This window comes from Clinocottus analis, unplaced genomic scaffold (assembly GCF_023055335.1).
Source record: "Clinocottus analis isolate CAN_PGR_092001 unplaced genomic scaffold, fCliAna1.0.p SCAF_5, whole genome shotgun sequence".
NCBI classification, from domain to species: Eukaryota; Metazoa; Chordata; class Actinopteri; order Perciformes; family Cottidae; genus Clinocottus; species Clinocottus analis.
The window spans coordinates 1,466,694-1,486,867 of NW_027176207.1; the positions used below are offsets into that span (position 1 = coordinate 1,466,694).

The 20,174-nt window shown below is 47.9% G+C and overlaps 1 protein-coding gene across 3 annotated transcripts in view; it reads right to left on the reverse strand.

Moving 5' to 3' along the window:
* Nucleotides 1-668: 668 nt before the first annotated feature.
* ncor1 (nuclear receptor corepressor 1) overlaps nt 669-20,174 on the reverse strand; it is a 53,271-nt gene continuing 33,765 nt past the window's right edge. The window contains exons 20-46 of one of the 3 annotated variants that reach the window (XM_068600929.1): nt 18,982-19,414; nt 18,400-18,523; nt 18,133-18,310; nt 17,338-17,505; nt 15,075-15,241; nt 13,630-13,744; nt 12,832-12,917; nt 12,549-12,717; nt 12,334-12,459; nt 12,143-12,226; nt 11,798-12,048; nt 11,362-11,668; nt 10,176-10,415; nt 9,789-9,986; nt 9,235-9,384; nt 8,649-8,840; nt 7,701-7,836; nt 7,014-7,615; nt 6,730-6,846; nt 6,211-6,359; nt 5,887-6,119; nt 5,641-5,784; nt 4,713-4,858; nt 4,424-4,477; nt 4,134-4,337; nt 3,856-4,032; nt 669-3,195 (exon numbers count right to left, since the gene is read on the reverse strand). In XM_068600929.1, coding sequence (XP_068457030.1) covers nt 2,870-3,195; nt 3,856-4,032; nt 4,134-4,337; nt 4,424-4,477; nt 4,713-4,858; nt 5,641-5,784; nt 5,887-6,119; nt 6,211-6,359; nt 6,730-6,846; nt 7,014-7,615; nt 7,701-7,836; nt 8,649-8,840; nt 9,235-9,384; nt 9,789-9,986; nt 10,176-10,415; nt 11,362-11,668; nt 11,798-12,048; nt 12,143-12,226; nt 12,334-12,459; nt 12,549-12,717; nt 12,832-12,917; nt 13,630-13,744; nt 15,075-15,241; nt 17,338-17,505; nt 18,133-18,310; nt 18,400-18,523; nt 18,982-19,414 — 5,276 coding nt within the window. In that variant the 3' untranslated portion in view covers nt 669-2,869. Of the gene's footprint in view, nt 3,196-3,855; nt 4,033-4,133; nt 4,338-4,423; nt 4,478-4,712; nt 4,859-5,640; nt 5,785-5,886; nt 6,120-6,210; nt 6,360-6,687; nt 6,847-7,013; nt 7,616-7,700; nt 7,837-8,648; nt 8,841-9,234; nt 9,385-9,788; nt 9,987-10,175; nt 10,416-11,361; nt 11,669-11,797; nt 12,049-12,142; nt 12,227-12,333; nt 12,460-12,548; nt 12,718-12,831; nt 12,918-13,629; nt 13,745-15,074; nt 15,242-17,337; nt 17,506-18,132; nt 18,311-18,399; nt 18,524-18,981; nt 19,415-20,174 lie in introns of all 3 variants that reach the window. The other 2 variants (XM_068600928.1, XM_068600930.1) reach the window with 2 other exon arrangements.

The window sequence follows — 20,174 nt, forward strand, 5'->3', positions numbered from 1 at the left end:
TGTCCGTGTTTTATTTCTGCGAATGTTTAAGAGCAAAAGTAGCCGTAGTCAAATTCCTGGTATGTGAACCCGTTCCAAATGTTTAAGAAGTAGGGAATGAAAGCATTGCAAGCTTTTATCCTTAGACATGAGAATGTAAAAGTTGTGTGACTTTTCAATTGATTTTTCATTATAAAAAGGTAATGACAATTAAAAAACATACCAGTGATGCAGTGTGACGCAGGTGTCAGGCGACATGAGACCTTTAGCATGAGGAGCACTTTGCTTACCAACGAGTCATTTTGCTTTCACGACATGTGAAAATGTCAGACCCACATCACGGCCCGCCTGGATGGAAAGCACTCAAACGTCTGCTTTGAGCAAGTATATTACTGTCTATTATCTTGCACTATGGCAGTCAGAGTCTCAGACAAAAAGGCTCCTAACAAGATGACATACACATTAATATATACATCAATATCTGCAGTATATATAATATTCAGCAGCAGGCCTAATGCAAAGTGAAGCCATGCACCTTGACAGCTGATTTCTCACATGGCTGATGTTTAAATGTGTGGCCTGAAAGGACAACCTGGGGACTGATTAATAAATGTATATAAATAAAATTGCTGAAACTATAATGTGATCTATTGCATGTGGTACATCTATGAAGAAGCTCTACACCTGTCAGTGGTGGAGAACTGATCCACTTTATTTGATTGGTCTGAACTCTTGTAATAGCCTACTAAGAGACATTGTGCGATACAAACATTGCATTTCAACATCATAGGATACACGGGTTTTCAAGTCTCAATTTCAAAAAGACAAAACAAAAAAGAAAGTCACCACTGTGTTTGATAGAGAGCTGAAAAAATGCTCCAATTCTTTTTCGGCTTCATGTCGGATTTCTTTAAGATTCAAGTTTGTAAACTTTTTTTGTCATAGCCTTTGTAAACACATAGCATCCTGTGAAAACAGGATCACAAAGATGTTGAAAATGACAGAAAATTAAAATCTGAACATGTGCTAGAACAATGATTCAAAATGAAAGGAAGGAAGGAAAAATAAAAAGATCAAGTTTGAAGCAGAATGAGTTTGTTAACTGAGGAAGCTGAAAGCCAAAGTGTGGTATTGTTTCCTTCACATAGTCGCAAAGGAACATTACTGCCATTTATGAAGTTGACCTATAATAATAATATTCAAAGCTGTAAGCCTTTTGATTGACAACGAAAGCAGAGCTCAAGTGGCCACGGTGAAGCGTCCCCGTGACACTAAACATTTAACGGTACCGTACACTTAAAACTGTAACTATGATGCTCGAAGTGTCGACGCCACAAAATCATGTACCAGCTACGAGAAAAGACGAGAAGTCCAAACATCCAGATTTCTGTGAGCGGTGGGAAAACGTTAACGCACATCTTAGTACACTCCTGTGCTGGAGGTTGAATAAGTTACACAGCAGGTAGTATGCTTTTTTTTTTTTGTCACAAGCTACAAAGCAAAAAAAAAAAAGTGCATCAATGGTGCAGACCATTCTTTATGTTTGGTTAGTTTTGTCTTTTTTTGTGTAATGAAAAGACAATTTACAGAGTTCAGATTTTTGTCAGGACAGTATCAAAGAAAAGAGGAAAAGAAAAGAAAGAAGAGGGACTACAGAAACAAATACAAACATCAAACACCAACGTATATCTCTGAGAAAATTAGTTAAAGCTGCCTTCTTTCTCAAGTCACAAGGCATGGCAAAACCTGACGTACTATTTGTTTACCATGACAACATCGCAGAGCAGATCATTCTGGACAGGTTGGAAACTGCAGAGAGAGACAGCTACATGTGACACAGCGTGGACAGCTCTATTGAAAAAAATAAAAATAAAACATTGGCTCACTTTCATTATTCAGACGGGGTCCAGGAGTAGGCATACGGATATATTTTTCGGCAAAAAATGAAGCTTATCTCAGACATTTCACCTTTCTGCTGCGACACCAGTGTTCTCAACTTGTTTTTGAAGACCTGTCTCCGTGCAGAGCGGCGTGAGCAGCTCCCGCGAGCGTCCGATGCTTTACAGTCCACGCATCATCTCCACTGTGTGGCGTGGATGGTCGTCAAAAAATTCCATTGCTGTTTAAATTGTTCGTCCGTGTTTGTTTTGTTTTTTTTCATCCTTAAAATGTCCACAGTGTTCAGGCTCTGGCGGTGCTTGGTGGACTCGTGGTCACGCTCAACGCAGACGTCCGGGTCTCTCGTGGTCAGAACATTAGCGTGGGTGTCAGATCGTGTGTGTGTGTGTGTGTGTGTGTGTGTGTGTGTGTGTGTGTGTGGGGGGGGCGGCGGACCGGGAGAGCCCGACTGTGACAACTAAAGATTACACCCCTAACCTTCCCATTTTAAAGTGGATCAAATTAAAAGCAACATTAAAATAAGAAATAATCAAGTTAAGAAAAACACTGCAAAAGGTTACTCTATTTACATACAATGATTTTCTTAAAGACAAGTTTATCTTTACAGAAATCAAAACATTTCAGAAATAGTCTCTTATGCGCTTTCTTTTTACATTTTAAGCTCTTCTTCTTCTTCTACTGTAGCTCGTGTCGTCCCCTCAGTCGCGTCTTGTTTGTGTCCGACAGGCCGGGTGAGTGCTTCCAGACCAGAGCCGTCCTGCTCTGGAGAGCCCTGCCTGTCAGAGGCCGCTGCTCGTCCTCCGGGCTAACAGCCAGCGGGCGCCATAGCACCAGAAATAAAAAGGACACCGTCCCATCTGCTTGTCGCGCTCGCCGGTGAGCGAGGAGAGTTTCTGGGAGGGGTGGCGGGTGGGATGAGAAGACGAGCCCTGGCGCGGGCCTCTCTTCTGGTTTTTTGAGGAGGGGAGGGGGGGCTGTGGCGAGGAAGGGCTCAGTCGTCGCTGTCAGACAGGGTCTCGTATTGCTCCGACAGCAGAGACTGCCACACTCGCTGCTGAGCCACCGGGGCTCCAGCTGGAGGCGGCTGCTGCTGCTGCTGCTGTTGCTGTTGTTGTTGTTGTTGTTGTTGCTGCTGCTGCTGTTGTTGTTGCTGCTGCTGTTGCTGCTGCTGTTGTTGCTGCTGCTGCTGTTGTTGTTGTTGTTGCTGTTGCTGCTGCTGCTGCTGCTGGCTCTGTATGGAGGGGGAAGCGATGGACGTGGGCGGCGTGCTGCTCAGTATGCGCATGGTCAGCGGGTTGTAAGGGAACTGCATGGATCCTGCACAAAGAGGGAGAACATTTTTTAGAGGAATTAGGAGGCGATCACACAGGACGCAACTTTTTTAAGCGCATGATAATATAAATCTCAGTATGTTGACACTAGAGAAGCAGACTGGACGATGCACGTCTCTTTCTGTGAGAAGAGATAAGAACGCAGGATTCTCCTCCTCTTGACAGATTAGAGCCAATTAAATATTACTTTGCTTTTGATTGGTTCATGACGGAAAACCGTGTGTTAAAGAGCTGAACGTCCGGCTGTTCGTGTGTTGTTTTAGACGCTCAACCTGCGTTGACTGGACGACTCCCTGCCTTTGCAACTGCAGAGCTCGTTACGTTACCTGTGATCGAGGAAATAAATTACGAAAAAGAGAAGTTGTGGAACTGAATTCTTCTGGAGGCGACACCGGGCTTCCAATCATTTTTCACGCTAACACGCAGCCGCTTAAAAAACGCCTCGACACAAACGCGCTGGTCATTTAAAAAAAAAAATGTGCCGAGTGTGACAGTGATGAGCTGCGCGACTCCGCTTTGCTAGCGACGTGTTTTTTAGCGTCGCGTCCGGTGTGATCGGCCGCTTAGACGAGCGAGCTCCTGCTTGACTTTTACCAGGACACGGTTCTCGTCGGCGCCGACATCAGGAGGCGGGACGGCGGCTCACCTGTGGACGAAGGTCGGTCGTCCCAGCCCCACTGGGGTTGGGCTTGGGCTTGTCTGTGGTAATCTCCCTCCGAGTGGACGGAGGACACAGAAGACGGGCGCTCCCCTCCGGCGTAGGCCTGACCGAGGTTCGGGGACTTGGACTTCCGGCTGTTGGCTTTGCTGTGCTTCTGCTTCCCTGCGGAGGCAAAACGGGGCCGAATGTGGGAAATGAGCGACGCGTCAAACATCAGATCCCGTCGGACCGAGCGTGGCTCTGACCGGGTAAAGTGTGCCTACCCATACTGGGTGACGGGTTGGCGTCCTGGCGGGCGTCACCGGCTTGGCCCGGTGTGTTGTTCATGGCGCACTGAGCCCCTTGTCCTCCCTGGTGCTCCTCCGGTCTCTCCTCCAAGTTGCCCATCAGGGCTTTGCGGATGATGTCCTCCAGGCCCAGGTTGTTGGCCGGGTCACTGAATGAGTGATTCCTGGGGTTGAGGCCGCCTGTCAACCACAACACAGTCAATAAAATACACAGTGAGGAAGCAGACGTGCACTCGACTGAGGTGTTGAGTTTAACTGCTACTCACTTGAGCTGGTAACAGCAGGCAAGTTGAAAATCTCCGTGCCTGGTTGTGCGTTTCCTGCGAGACAATTATTTGCAGTTGATAAAAAAACAACTAAATGTCTGCAATGAAATGGAGTTTAACTTGACACAGTGAGTTGAGTTGATCCCGTGTTATCACATGCTAAATGAGCTTGAAAACGGAGAAGGAATGAGTTAAATACACACAAATGTCTTGCATGCACACACATCCGCAGGAGTCGTCTGATGCGTGCATGTTAGTGTGAAAGGAGGATAAGAGAAGGCCCACTTACCAACATCAGAATCACCGACACCAGAGTTGGAGTTCAACTTACGAAAGATCTCCTGCTTCTTGGATTGCACCATGGCCGAGGTGTTCTCCAGCTTGGTGAAGAAGGCCGGCAGATAGCTGACGCTCCCTGGGGACCGCGAGTCGTTCCTTGAACCAGACAAAGGGTCAAACGTCAGCGAAGGGGGAAACTGGGGCAACGCGCTGTTGGCACGAGGCCCCATGAAGCCCGCTGGGGTTTCAGACCGGTGCTGACCGGAGGGAACGTCCGGGCCGCTGGCGTCCAGACAAGCAAATCATTTACAGGCTCGTTTATCAAATGTCAAAACTAACTTTAGCTTTGTGGGGATCAAGCGGAGAAAAACTGGTTATTTAATATCTACAACATTATTACAGCTGACAAGACATTTCAATTCATTCAGTCTACATTTTATTGTTAATTAACCTTTGAATTGACTGTTACTATATTATTACAACGTTAGAATCAATATCAAAACTACTTAATTAGTTTAAGCTTCAGTATTAAGGGATGTACTGTCTGATCGGGCAGACAGCATCAAGCATCAGACTATGAGTATGAATAAACAAGCGGAGTGAAAGTGTTTAAACTAAAATGTAATCTGGTTTGAATTAAACTCAGAGGGTATAATTATATTGTTGTTTCATCAAAGAAAACAAGTTTTCACTCCATCTTTATATTTAATATTCTTCTTACTGTTTCATTTTTCATTTTGTTTTATTCTGTTCCATGTTCATTTATATTACTTGATTTTTTCTTTTTATCTAGCAACGCTGCTTTAATCCTGTAATTTCCCCACTGAGGGACTAATAAAGGATTTTTATATTTTATCTTAAATAAAGAGGTAAAAATGTTTCATTTTCATCGTTTCAAGTGTTCATTAGTAAAGAGAAACGTCATCATAACCTCGTACCTGATCTCGGGGTTGTCAGCCTCTCTCCTCTGGGCCGGCGGCCCGATGCCCTCCTGCTTGTCCATGCTTTGGTAGCTCTGAGGTGGAGAGATGGGTTCGTAGTTCTCCATCTGCCTGCCGCCTCGCTCCGGAGACTTACCGGGCCTGGACGGGGAGCAGAGAGAGAGACGGATCGTTCACAGCTGACGGCTGATGGATTAAGATTCGCTGCGACTACTTTCGGGGTCGACGGGCTCGTCCGAGTACCTGGATCTGGACTTGTCGGGGGCGTTCTCCGGGGAAACTCTGCTGGAGGCTCTCTGGTGGTGCGAGGCCTGGACCTGGTTCTCAGGACTGTAGCGGCTGGGCCCCTTGGATCGTCCGGAAGAGGAAACGTGCGGCCCGGCGCTCTGGAATGTAGCCGAAGCCGAAGAGGAGGAGGAGGAGGAGGAGACGGGCGGAGGGTCCTGATTCCGGGCGAAGTCCTGGGTTATAATATGCTGCAGGACGGGGAGCCACCAGGAGAAACGGGTTAGTTCTGTACGACGGGGTGAACCCAGCCTGTGCCGCACCGCTTTCATCGTTTCTCACCGAGATGTGGTCCGCCAAGGTCATGACCCGGTGCGTCTTGTTGACCTGGGAGTAGCTCTCGACCTGGGAGGACGGCGGCTGCTGGGAACCGGGCTGCGGCTGCTCCGCTGGCGGCCGGTAGCGACTCATGTCGTAGCCCCGCATGCCGGCTGGAGGAGGAGGTCGACGAGGGACAGAGAGAGGAGTTGTTTGGCGTCAGGGTGAGGTGTGGACACACAGGGAGACGCTGACACACGGCATGCCAAAAACAAAAACGGGCCACATTTGTTTTCAGGAATAAGTTAGAGTCTGGTGACGAGTGCAGAGGAACGGTGTCTGAAGGTGTCGTGTGACAAGGTCAGTGGGCTAAGTCATTAGTCACAGTCGTTTAAGCAGCTAAATTTAGCCAAATCTGTCACATGTCCTCATCGACCCGAAGCACAAAATCTTTCACAACAATCTTTGAATGAATTAAAACAGTTTCACTATACTACTTACTGGAAAATATCATATGCTCAAACGGAGTTGGTATGTTCATACTTGCTGCCTGTGGTTGCCCTTCCTCCGGTTTGTCCTGTTGGGGCTGGACTGGGGAACTAGCGGGGCTTATCACCTCGATGGTTCCTCCACCGGTGTTGTCGTATCGACTGGACGACACTGCAGGGCGAGGACCAGGAGTTACTATTAATGCTCAAGCAAAAGGAAAATGATTTTTCTCATGTTCTTCTCTCAGAGAAAGAGGTTGAACTCGGCCGTGTTGCAGAGCACGTGTGAGCCGTTAGCATGACATCAGCTACGTGCTAACCCGCATCCAACACACTCACAGCTGCTGGAGGAGTCAGAGCTCTGAGAGCCTCGCTCTCGAGAGTCTTTGTCCGAGGCGATCTGCCGCGTGATGATGACGTCGATGAAGTTAGCGGCCGTGATAGTCGTCTTCCCGCGAGTCCGGAGCTCCTCCTCGATGCGGGACTTTGAGCTTTGAGGGCCCTTGTCCTTCACTCCGGGGCCGTCAGAGTAACCTGGATGGGGCTTTCCTCCTGGCAGAGACATGGCGCCATATGGGGACTGCATGGACCGCCTCTCTGCCTCCTGCTGCTGCTGCTGCTGCTGCTGCTGCTGCTGCTGAAGTTGCTGCTGCTGAAGTTGCTGCTGCTGCTGCTGCTGCTGCTGAAGTTGCTGCTGCTGCTGATGTTGCTGCTGCTGCTGATGTTGCTGATGTTCGGAGAGGCTGGCTCCTCGCCGGATGGCAGACGCCGAAGACATCTCGTCGTCCCGCTCGTGTTTGCTCTCCTTCACCTTGGCCACATCCATCTGCGGCGCCGAGGCGGCGGCGTCCACCAGAGCGGCCAGAGCGTCCGCCGCAGTGCTGTAGCGAGAGCTACTCTGTGCCGCCGCCGCCGCCGCCGCCGCTGCTGCTGAATGAGGCCTGAAGAGGAAATAAGAGGTTTGTATAAATGAGCACAAACCCTCAGACGGATAGAGGACACATCCAAACGCAGGTTGAGACTCACATCAGAGCGGTGATGACGCTCTTGCCCTGGAAGATGCTCGGCCGCTGCTGAACCACGACCTCCTGCGTCCTGAGCGAGGGAGAAGGGGAGTGCAGATAACTTCGACTTCCTGGCCGTCCCGGCTGCTCCGGTCCACCTGATGCACACACACACACACACACACACGGTCACGGGACATTGGTTTTCAAAATAAAGTGCGACCGAGCAGTAACTGTTGAACAATCATGGCGGTATTACGCTACTCCATTTATCAGGGTTCATACACATTGTGACCGGTGGATTTCCATGACTTTAAACCAAATTTCCATGATATTTAAATTGTGAAAAGCCATTGAAATCCACTGGTCACCATGTGTCTGAACCCTGTGTTAACGCAGGGTTCAGACACATGGTGACCAGTGAATTTCCATGAATTTTCCATGATAAAAAGTGATAAAATGTAGTATTTAAACTAACAATGAGGATTCAAAGCATACAGTAAACCTTAAGTGACTCAAATGAATGAGAGACAATAGTTTGATTAAAAGAATAAACATTTATATAGATGCCTGTATTTATGCTTCTGATATTTTGAGCCTCTTTCTTTTAAAAGCAGATTCATTATTTCAAACTCAGCGTGAATGAACACATGAATATAACACATTTACAGGACTTTCAGTACACGTTAAGGACTTTTTCAAGGCCTGAAAATAACTATTTTAACATTCCATGACTTTTCCAGGTTTTTCATGAGTGTAAGAACCCGGATGTATACATTTTTTAATTTTTTTTAATTTATATATATATATATATATATATATATATATATATATATATATATATATATATATATATATAAAAATAAATATATATATAAAAATAAAAATATATATATATATATATATATATATATATTATTATATATATTTTTGACTTAAATTTTTCACTTTTCACAACAAAACCACTCACCTCCACGGATGTATTCATTGGCTCTCTCCCGCTCTCGTTCTCTCATCTCCCGCTCACGTTCCCTCTCTCGTTCCCGCTCCCGGTGTTCCCGTTCCCGTTCCCTCTCCTTCTCCTGCTGCTCGCGGTCCCGCTGCTCTCTTTCCCGCTCTGCGCTGGCGGCAGCGGCGGCGGCGGCGAGGTGGGCTTGGTGGCCTGCGGACAACGATGACAAGACGTCACACACACACACATTTAAAAACACACATTAACTCACGGGGACTCAGCAGGATGGATCAGGATTCCTTTAGGAAGCTGAACCAACAAGTTCTGAATCCATACCGTGATGCAAATGAATAAAAATGATCTTTTAGGGAGCACAGTCTCTGTGAAACAGAAAAAACTCTACAGTCAGACAGTTTTGTGAACGATCCCTCCCAGTGTGAGTGCACTGGCGCTCTGCTCGATCCAACACTGGACCGGCAGAACTGACCTTTGACACCTCGGGCCGGTGAGGTGACACTCTGCACTCGTACAGAGGGAACACGGCGAGTGTGGCAGGGTAGATAAGGGAACAGGTGTGCGGATGGGAAAGGGGAGGGGTCCTCACCTGGAGATATGGAGGTTGGGTTGAAAGCCCTAGGAGGGAAAGGGGGCTGAGCTCCGGGGAGGTAGGCCATGCGTTCCAAAGTGGGATTACCTGTTCCCCCAGGGTGAGGCAACAGGATAGTTGGAGGCATCTGGGCTAGATCAATAATCCCTTTTACAGACAGAAGCAAAGGGCCAACGGTGAACAACAAGATCCATCAATTTCTGAATGTATGAACACCGTATATACAGTTAGCTGTAGCGCATTCACTTTCGTCTGATCAGGAAGCAACGGGGCCGCGAATGGAGCGGAATAGCGGTCAACTTGGAAGAGGCGACCAATCAGCAAACGGAGATTTGGATGACCGTACCCAATTGATAAATCAAGCATCGCAGCCCCAACACTAAGAGCTAATCAGCTACATTTGACCAGGTCATTTGCTTCTGGGCGTCTGGAAAAGGAAGCCACTACTTTCACGAGCACACAGTCTGCACACTACAGCCCCTCCCCCCTCCTCCCACGGCACCTCCCCGCTGTGGCAGGTGAGAGCGGGTCAAGCCGGTCCAGGTCCGTACCTCGAGCCCCGGCCGCGTAAGGCATAGCGACGGGCTGCTCCCGCGGCGACAACCCCCGCGCCATGTCGGGTCGGATGACTTGCATCTGCTGGGAAGTGATGTAGTCGTTGAGGATGGTCTGCCGCGTGTTCTCCATGGTGTACAGCTGGTAGGTGTTGTGGTAGCCGGTGGGAGACGGCTGCCTGGGGAACATGAACGCTGTAGCAGACGGCGGGAGAGGGGAGAGAGAAAAAAAAAAAAACACACAACAAAACACATGAACAGAAGGCTCGCAGATACCGATCGCCACCGCTGACGTCAATAGATGAAGACGATCCCGGCAGCGCGGTGCCAATGAATTAGGCAAACGAGGCTGTTATTGGTGGAAAACGGACAGAGACAGCGTACCGGGGTCCAGCCCTCGGTGGAGGGTCATGGCCATGGCGGGGTCCAGGTGCGGAGGCAGGTGGGGTCGGTACACCTCCCCGGGGCCGACGGGCCGGTGGTGCGGGTCGAAGGGGCTGTGAGAGGCCACGGGGTGAGGGTCGCCGCCCAGCACCGGGGACTTGGCCGGGACGTTGTCCCGCTGCGTCGGGGTGATGGCGCTCTTCCTCTCATGGCCGGCAGATTTCACAGAACTCATAACACCTGTGAGAGAGAGAGAGAGAGAGAGAGAGAGAGAGAGAGAGAGAGAGAGAGAGAGAGAGAGAGAGAGAGACATTAAATGAGGTGATGTTTGGTTCAACAACTTCTCCTGAAAATATGTCCGTCCAGAAAAAAGAAAACAAGTAATAAATGTTTGCCCAATGCTTCTGAATGTGTTTATTCTAGCAAATACGTTGATGGTATTTCAGTGTCCTCCCGAAATACCATCAACACGTGAACTTTCTGACAAATTGCAACATTATAGCAATGCAGAGTGTTTAAAGATACAATGAGAAACAACTATTATCATATTGTATCATATTTATTATAGCAACACTATTATCATATTGTACCATATGATAGCAATACTATTATCATATTTATCATAGCAATACTATTATCATATTGTACCATATTTATTATAGCAACACTATTATCATATTGTACCATATTTATTATAGCAACACTATTATCATATTGTATCATATTTATTATAGCAACACTTATCATATTGTACCATATGATAGCAATACTATTATCATATTTATCGTAGCAATACTATTATCATATTTATCATAGCAATACTATTATCATATTTCTTATAGCAATACTATTATCATATTTATTAAAGCAATACTATTATCATATTGTATCATATTTATTATAGCAATACTATTAACATATTTTTGTGCAATACGGTTATATCTTTTATGCCATTTTTTTACCTTAAGTTTATTGTAATTCTGTGTTAGGAGGACCGAGCAAAATAATGTTTTCATTGTACAGAATAACTGTTTTATCTGTGCAAAAGCATCTGGAATCTTGAATAAGATGAGCTAGTTTCACAAAATAAATGCCACAATGCATTTTGTCTAGCTCTATAATTGTTGTATAAATGTCTGAGAAGCTGAAGCTCCACAGTCTGTGAGTAAAAGTACTTGATATTTACCCTCTGGTCCCCGCCCCAACATGGGGGACCCTCTGGACACGGGGTTGGTGCTGTAGTTGACGGGGGTCCTGCGAGCGTTGGCGTCCTCGTACATGCTCGGGCTGAGTTGGGACTTGCTGGCCTCCTGGTGCGTGGAGCGCAGGACGGAGCCGGTGGAGTTGACCACGGTGTGGCGCACCGCCTTGCCTTCCTCGTATTTGGCGCGCTCCATGGCCTCGAGCTGGGGCATGCCGTGGGGGAGCTTCGAGGGACTGGTGATCAGGGACTTGACGTTGTGCTTGATAGTGGGCTGGTTGAGAGGGTGAATCTGGGAAATGAAAGCAACAACGGGTCAGTCATCAGTTCATCACAGATACCATCGGCTACATCCAGTATGTGCATTTCTTGATTTAGCATATTGTTGCTGGTCTGCCGTGCAGAAGGCAAAGCGTCTCACCTGAGACATGGAGCCGTCCATCGCCCTCCTGTCCGACAGGTCGGGGGTCTTGCAGATGTCCTGGCCGGGCTGCTCCTGTCTGGGGATTTCGTGAATGGAGCGTCCCATCTCCTTGATGGTGTTGACTCCCTCGTAGGGCTTCCCCTTGCCGATGCCGCCTTCGAAGGAGCGGATCGGCGGGCTATCTCGCTTTATCTGTTTCCCGTACTTCATGGCGTCTTCGTAAGTCTCTGCGGCGGTTCTCGGTGTTCCTGGAAGAGATTTTGAAAAGGGTATTACAGCCTTTTTACTCATAATTCGATGCTACTTGTAACCGCGACCGTGGCTAGCTTTGCAGTGCGCTACCTTGCATGATGGATCCTGTGATCAACGGTCTTTCCTTTGGATCTCCATGTGGACCTTCTCTGGGCAAAGCTCTGCTGATCAACCCTGAGAAGCAAACGAGCACAATCACTCTCCTGATCCAGAACAAACAGACCAGGTCACATTGTGTAGACACACACACACACACACACACACACACAAGCGGTACGTACCCTCAAATGGAGCTCCTTCCCTGCCAGGGTGTCCCCTGCCCATGGGCCCATCCATCATCTCGTAAGTGCGCTTCAGCTCATGAGCGGTTCTGGGGCTGCGGGTGTTTTCTCGAGGGTTCTTGATCGCTTTTGAATACAACAAACACAAGATGACTGTTGTGTGTGCTTGGTAGAGGCATTGCGGTTGTAATGGTGGTCTGGGTCAATCCTCTTACCATCATACGAGAGTATGTGGCCGCTCTTGCCTTCGTAGATGACGTGACCTTTAGACAGCTGCTCGCCCCTCGCCTTGTCCGGGTTGCTCAGGTCCTCCGTGGCCAACTTTGTGATGGTTCCCTTCAGGAGGTCGGCAGCGATGCTGGACTGAGGCAAGGCCGGCGTGCCCTATTTTAAAAGAGAAGAGCAAAGACGTAACGCAACAGAAACGGCAGAGTCCCATACCCTTAAATATTGGCACCGCTGAAAAACTGTCCGTCATCTATTTCATCCGTTCATCACCTGAGTGATCGATCCTCTCATCGTCAGCCCCTCGCTCATCTTTGCTGGGTTGCCTCGGCCGTCCTGTATGGATGGAGCTGCACCTCCTGGAGAGTGAACAGGGACAAGAAGAGTTTAGGCAACAATCTCAAAGAGTTTCATTTAAAAAAAAAAAAGAGGTAACACATAAGAAAGCTCTCGCATCTGCAGCATTACAGACTGGGTGTCTGTGACACATGTTGCATCAGCAGCAGTGTTGGTCTGAGTGTGTGTCGATAACGCAACAGACTTGCTCTTAATCACTGTGCCTGGTATTTACAGTGTCTGCTAGCGTTGCAAGTGATCGTTTACTACGGCACAAAGAAAAGACAAAGAAAAGGACTGCAGACGCTTAAACTTTAAAAACATGCCGAGTAAGTTCTTGTTGTTCAATAGCTTCGTTACGACTGATGCAGTTCAGGCTCAACAATGGTAAAACCTTGCTTTCCAATGTTCATTTGATCTCTTATTTAAATATTTTTCTGTCTCTATTCATGCACGGGTGGATGCATTTTTATTTTCAGAACTTTTTAATCATCACAACAACCGCCAAATGGCATGCAGGAGCTTTTAAGTGTGTCGTGTTTGAGCTTGGGGAAAAAAAGCCATTATTCAATAAAAGCTGGCTTTTTGCAAAATGTTCTGATGCAGAGAGATAAAACCTCACAGCCTTTAAACTACAGTAATCCCTCAGGAGGTGTCGTTAAACGAGGCCGGGTTGGGACTTAATGTCTAAAGCTGCGGCGAGCCGGCTCCCAGTGATGCGACGGCGCGTCCTACCGGGCTTGTTAGGGTCCTGCTGGCGAGGCAGACCCAGAGAGATGGAGCCCACCGTGCTCTTGCTGCCCTCCGGCCCGTACACAGCGTGGGACGGCAGGTACGTGCCAGGAGTTCCCTGGAAAAAGCAGGAACAAAGATCGCATGAAGGTCAGGTCGATGAGTTCATGAAAACAAAACGTAGTGCCAAGAGACGTTGGTACATGTGTGTGTGTGTTTGTGTGGTCCAGTTGTTGACACGCCGAGCTAAATGCTACGATAACAGCTGATTAACAAAGCGTCTTCCTCACTAGTAGATATTTTACGAGTTGCTCTGGATGAATCTGTTACGAGAGATCTCGCTGTAAGACACAGGAAGCTTGTTCCTCTTCTGTGCAGCGGAGGAACCAAAATAACCTCAAGGAACAAAAGTCCACATGTTGGACGCTGACAAACAGGACGGAGCAGACATGTTCACTGTTCCTTCATTTCTGACTGATGTCATTTTGTTTCATGAAAGAATAATTATTCCACCTGGCGAGTTGAAAACTGGATGACAAATGTATTATTTATAATTATTAAACTTATTATGTATTCAAAGCTTCTCTGACAAAGTTCTTTGAGCTTTTGAAAACACAGACGGTCTATTGCAAATGTCTGTCTTTTTGATTTATGGTCCATTAGAACATCGACCGCATCGTACGCAGAGATGGTGCCAACAACAACAACAACAACAAGTGGCTGTTATGGTTCAGGTTTGACCTTTAACATTTCATTTAGCTGAAGCTTTTATCCAAAGCGCTCTACACACCGTAGACAGTGTCTTGCTTAAGGACACAACGACGTGTCTTAGAAGAGCCGGGATTCGAACCACCGACCTTCTGATTGGAAGACTGTAATGCTAACCACTGAGCCACACTCTGCTCCGCTACTCCATCCCTACAATGTTACAGCAATGGAGGGTGGACCTCGACACACGAGCACGTATGAATTTAATGATTTAAAAAGATGCTCGTGGAGTTTTCTTGAAGACAAATGAAAGTTGGTTGCGTTCAGTGTTGCTCATCAAAACACACGGTGCGTTCTTGACCTTTAGCGAACATGCTGTCTGCCTTCCCTTTCTCGGAAAACATTTGCAAAACCACATTTCCAAGAGCTTCTAGCATTGTTTATGTCTGCGCGGGTTCCCACCACTTCAGCTCAGTGGATAATATTCTGAAACCATTTGCAGGAAAATGCATCGCGTCCACCTCGAGCACATGCACGTCCTCGTGTGTGTGTGTGTGTGTGTGTGTGTGTGTGTGTGACTCACTCATTAAAATGACATTTACAAAAACTCTCCATAGCACTACTCGAAGTAAAAGAAGTAGAAAAAACCCCCACAAAGAAGCTTTTGTGGAGTGTTTTGTCCTGGCTGTGCGTGCCAGCGGGTCCTGAGAGCAGGACACCACATCCTCTCGCTGTCTCACCTGCGAGATGGAGCCGCCCTGGATGAAGGAGGGCTTGTCCGTGGGCTTGGTGGTTGGAATGAGTGGAGGAGGAGAGGGAATGTTGGGAGGTCGACTGGGTCTGCTGAACGTCACGCGGACTCCATCTGGCATGCTCTGGACCATCTGGTTGGCGGCGGGGTGGAGGACTGTTGGGAAGAGGAAAACAGTATCTGAGACAAATTGCTTATTAGCCAAAATTTGAGGATTAGATAACTGCCTAAACGGCCAAGTATTGCAGACTTTTTGCACACAGAAACGACTAATCGCCGCTCACAAACTAATGAAGATCGGCTCAGTGGATGCTTCTGCCTGCCAGACATTACAGCGTCAACCAACACAGCACAAAAAGGTCCCATTAAGCTCCATTTCCCATCAAACACAACGTGATACAACATTCAGCGACTCCAGTGAGTGACGAGCGAAGAAGCGCGTCCTCAACTGGAGGTGTCCTCGGCTCGTGGCCGCCGTCTGCTGCTGCTGCTTCTCCCGGGAAAGCCGAGTAGGCGAAACGGATCACAACACAACAGCAAGCACACGACCGGGAGTAACCTCCATGCAGCGAGTGCGCCTGCAGCCTCTGCGCCGCTCACACATCTGAAATGCAAATGGTCTTGTGAGCGCCGCTCCAGCGGGAGCGGACGTCATCCCGCCGGCTCAAACGGGGACAGGCGAGACGCACAAGCGGCTCCATGACGAATGTATGAATCCTTGTTGCAGAGGAGACTGCGTGTCGAGCATTAACATTCACGCTGCAGCTCCCCGTCGGGGACGACCTCGTTTGTCAGGCGATGGGAGACGTTCAGCCCAACAAGAGACGCTTTTGTTGTCGAACTTAAGTTCAAATCCAAATGTGATTTCCGCATCAGCTACAGCTGAGGACATTTTCATTCCTCAAGCCGAATGAATCCTTCGCTGCGGTCCACAAACCACAAGCCTCTCGATCTGGACACGAGGATCTTGCAAATAATGAGAAACTATTTTGCCAGGAAGATCATCGTCAAATGTGGACCTGATCTCGTCGAACGTTACTGAGCTATAAGATCATTTTTCTCGCTGTCATTCAGCTAACTCATGTCCCAACGGAAATGTACAAATATCCTGTTTAAGGGACATAATGAAAAATAGGAATTCAACTGTAAGAAATCATATTTGTCTCATTGCAGCTGGACATACAGTATATAGTATTTTACTAGACCAGTTTTCCTTCTCTTCCTCCTCCAATAGATTGAATACAGGGAGAAACAAATCTCCCTCAAAAAGCATGAACCTGTTTATTCACTGTTAAAAACTAGTTTGGGTTCTTTCTTCTTGTGTTGTTGTGCGAGTACTTAAAACAGTTTGTATAATCCCTTCATACCGAGGCAAACGAGGAAACGCGTGTCTATGACTTCAGAGCAGGTTTAAGGTTATTAGTCATGATTAATTGGGACGTAAATACAAAAGGTATGCGTTTGCTGTGCATTTATATTTTTACCATTAAGTAGAAAGTGTGATATATGTGCCATGTGAAGTGTCATTGTATTCACAACACAATGGCCTCGTGACACAACAGATGGGGGGGAGATGACTGCAGGTGATCGACTCAGCCGACACCAACAGGGACGCTGCTTTCTCTCCTCTGCTTAGTCATGGCCGAGTGAATCACACAGGGTTTGAAAAGTGACATAATTTGAGGGTAAATTAAAAAAAACAAGATGACTGGTGCTGATGGCAGCCACTGACAGGTGCTGTGAACATTCCTGGGCGGAGCGTGTCGCGCGTTCAGGTCGTTAAATACGCCGTCACGCCCTTCAGAGACTCATCCGAAACCGCCGTGAAACAATCAGAAAAAACTCCAAACGCCTCACCTCATTCCCTCTGTAGCTCTTTCTCTCTCTCTCCCTCCCTCTTTTCCTCCCTCTCTCCTTCCCTCGCTGGCCAACATTGAATGCCGTGTTTTTACAAACACAGCAACTAATATAACAACTTCTACCTGTCAAGCAGCGACCTACAGATATAAACACAGGCTGTGCTGTAAAATATTGATATCAATACATGTCAAAGAGAAATATAAAGACAGTTTAGGTTTTAATTTAATTGCTCAGCTGCAACCCAAAGTAAAGAACATTGCCAAAAAGTCCAAAAAGTGCCTTCGTTGTTAAAACTAACAGACTCAATGGGAGTCGGGAAGGCCTGGTTTGTTTTAGCAAGGGAAGTGAGGAGGCAAAGAGGGGAGGATAAGGAGGTGAACATGTGCTTTTACCTGGTGGCACACTGTAGCGGGAGGCATTGGGGGCGTTGGGGTCGGGCTGGGGAGAGGCCTTGCTCAGCTCCCTGGGGGAGAGTCTGTAGGGAGAGCCTGGCCGGCCGGAGTGGACCTCCTGGTCCAGAACCAGCTTCATGTCATAAGGCATGTAGGGTAAGGGCTTACCTGCAGCACACAGGCATAAGGACAGAGGGAAGAGAGCCGCTATTAAAAAACAAGAACGGACCTAGAAGGGACGGCCGTGCGACCGACACCTCCGACCGGACACACACCCGATGAAGCCTTTGTGAGAAATAGCTTTCTGTCAAAGCTCAGCTGCGTTTCTCTTCACAGCATCCTGACTAAAAAGGTGCTAAAAGCTTTGCAAAAAAAAATCAAGCTGCAGTGCAGTCTCCCAAGTGACTTTACCTCCCTCCCTCTGAAGCGAAGTGTCTGACCTCTGCCTGACTGCCCAGAGGCAGCGAGCGTCTGACTCAGAACATTCAACTTCTAAGAAACACCAGACTTCCCCTTTTTCATCCAAAGGCATTTAAAGAAGGGCATCGATGAGGATTTCACCTCTGAGTTTGCATTAAAATGTGAAACGGCGGTTTTGGTCTCGGCTCCGGCTAAACCACATCACGACGGTCCAGATTTTTAAACTGAACAAAAAAAAAACGAACAAGGCCGACAAAATGCATTAGCTGAAAATAGTCCGCGGCTGTCGGCGAGGAGGGGACGAGGCTGACGGAGCGATGACCGGGAAGAGAGAGCGATGAGGGCCGAATGAGGAGAAGTTTTTCGTTCCCTTACCATCTCTGTCTATGACGGCGGGGCTGCGGGTGTTGAAGGGCGGTCTGCGCTCCAGGTCGCCCTGATCCTGCCTCTGCTTCTCCTCCTGGTGCGCCGAGTCGTGCACGGCCTTGATCTGGTGCTGCAGCATGGCGAAGCCGCTGATGGGCACGCCGCCGGGGCCAAACGGGCCGGGCACCTAGGTACATGAAAGGAGGGAAACGATGCCGTTGTTCCATTGTGCAGAGATCACTAACGCAAGTGGATGAACCTGAAGCCGTGACTGACCATAGACGGGATGTTGGCAGCCCGGTGCTGCATCTGCTGGATGTTGTGTTGGGTTTGCTTGGGCGAGGACACCAGCACCGAGCCGGGAGGGTTGAGCAACGTCGGCTTGTCCATGGAGAACATTCTGCAGAGGCACAGAGCGTAACATGTCGTGATGTCATTAGAGGAACGGTCATTAACGGGGAGGTACATCCCCCCTCCCAGTGGTTGCAGCAGAGACTACAACCAGAGTGACATCAGAAGGTATAAACTTCAATTCCCAGTCGGCTGTGCAGGCAGGACCGAGGCTAAAAGGGATGAGGGAGAACCAAAAGAAGAGGGGAGGAAGCAGAGTTGGAGATACTCTAAGGACTGGAATATTTATGTTTGGTTTCCTTCTGGTTGGATTTAAGTTTGACCTTTTTGCTAAAGTTTTGAGCTAACAAACCCACTGCTTGTCGTCTCGATCTCTACACCCACGACCTCTCAGGACATCACTATATATATATACATATATATGTCACACTCAAACCATAAGCAGATCTTGTTCCCGTCAACCACAATTATGTACACACTGAACGTGAAGTGCACGAAGAAACCCACCTCGGCCTCTCGGGCTCTGCCTCCACATCCTCGTCGGCACTGCAGGTGGCGCTGGAGTCATTGTCCGAGTGGAGTTCCCTGTGCCTCTCTCCGTGATCTCCCTTTTCTCCTCTCTCCCTGACGTCGGGCTCCATCTTGATCTGAACCTCCCCGGCCTTCATGTCCACGTCCTGGGGTTCGGTTTTGGGGTGCAGCGAGCCCGCGTAGGAAGCCACCCGGGCCTTTTCCTCCTGAGATCCAGTCTCGCTCTCGGGGCTTTTCTCTTCCTTGACACAGAGTCCTCTGTATAAAGGCTCCAGGGCCTTTCCGTTACTGGCCTGACCTTTGTCCTGGTCGGAGCAGTGAGCGTCTCCTGCGGCGCCGTCGGCCCTCTTGGAGTCGCCGGGCTGCGAGGGGGAGGGAGCGCTCTCTGTGTCCGAGCTGTTGTCACCGCCTGAGGAAGCATGAAGAGATTAATTAGCGCAGGTCAAACAATGCATGGAGCCGAAGACGGTGAAGACAAGAAGAAAAACGACAAATAATTTAGAAAATGTACTCAGATCTACCTCTGGGGGGATTTATCATGTCAGGAAACAAATGACTGATTATGAACCCAAAGGACCGCAAGAAACTAAACAAAGTGACAAACCGGCGCCGTGTAATAATCCAAAAAGTTATCACGTCACACATTCCTCTCTTCACATGTGGAACTGACCCGTGGTCACGTTCTGTTTGGCACACGCGTGTAATCGTATTGTATCTAATCTATGACCGCTTTGTTTATTTAATGATCGCTTCATGACATTTGAGATGCTGGACCCAAGGCCTCAAAGACTTTAAAAATACACCAACAATACATCTAACAGTTATTTTACTTTCTTCAAGTATCTTAGCCTTTTGGAAACAGTGTGCGAAAATCCTCCCACTCCCATTTTAATACCCAGCATGCCCCATTCAGACAGTCTTTTGGCTAAAACACATTATTTTTCTCATTTCTGAACCGAACAACACAGTTTTTTGACTGAAACTCCTTCCTAACAGAACAAGACTTTGTTTTATTGTGATTTTAGTTGCAGGTTCTGATTCTTTAGGTCCTAATATTTCCATAAAGGTGTCTTATTGATGCTCCAGGAGGCTTTTTTGGGGAATCTGGCTCACATCATGCTGGATGTTCATAGTTACCATCAAAACATCTTTTTTTGCAAATACACATT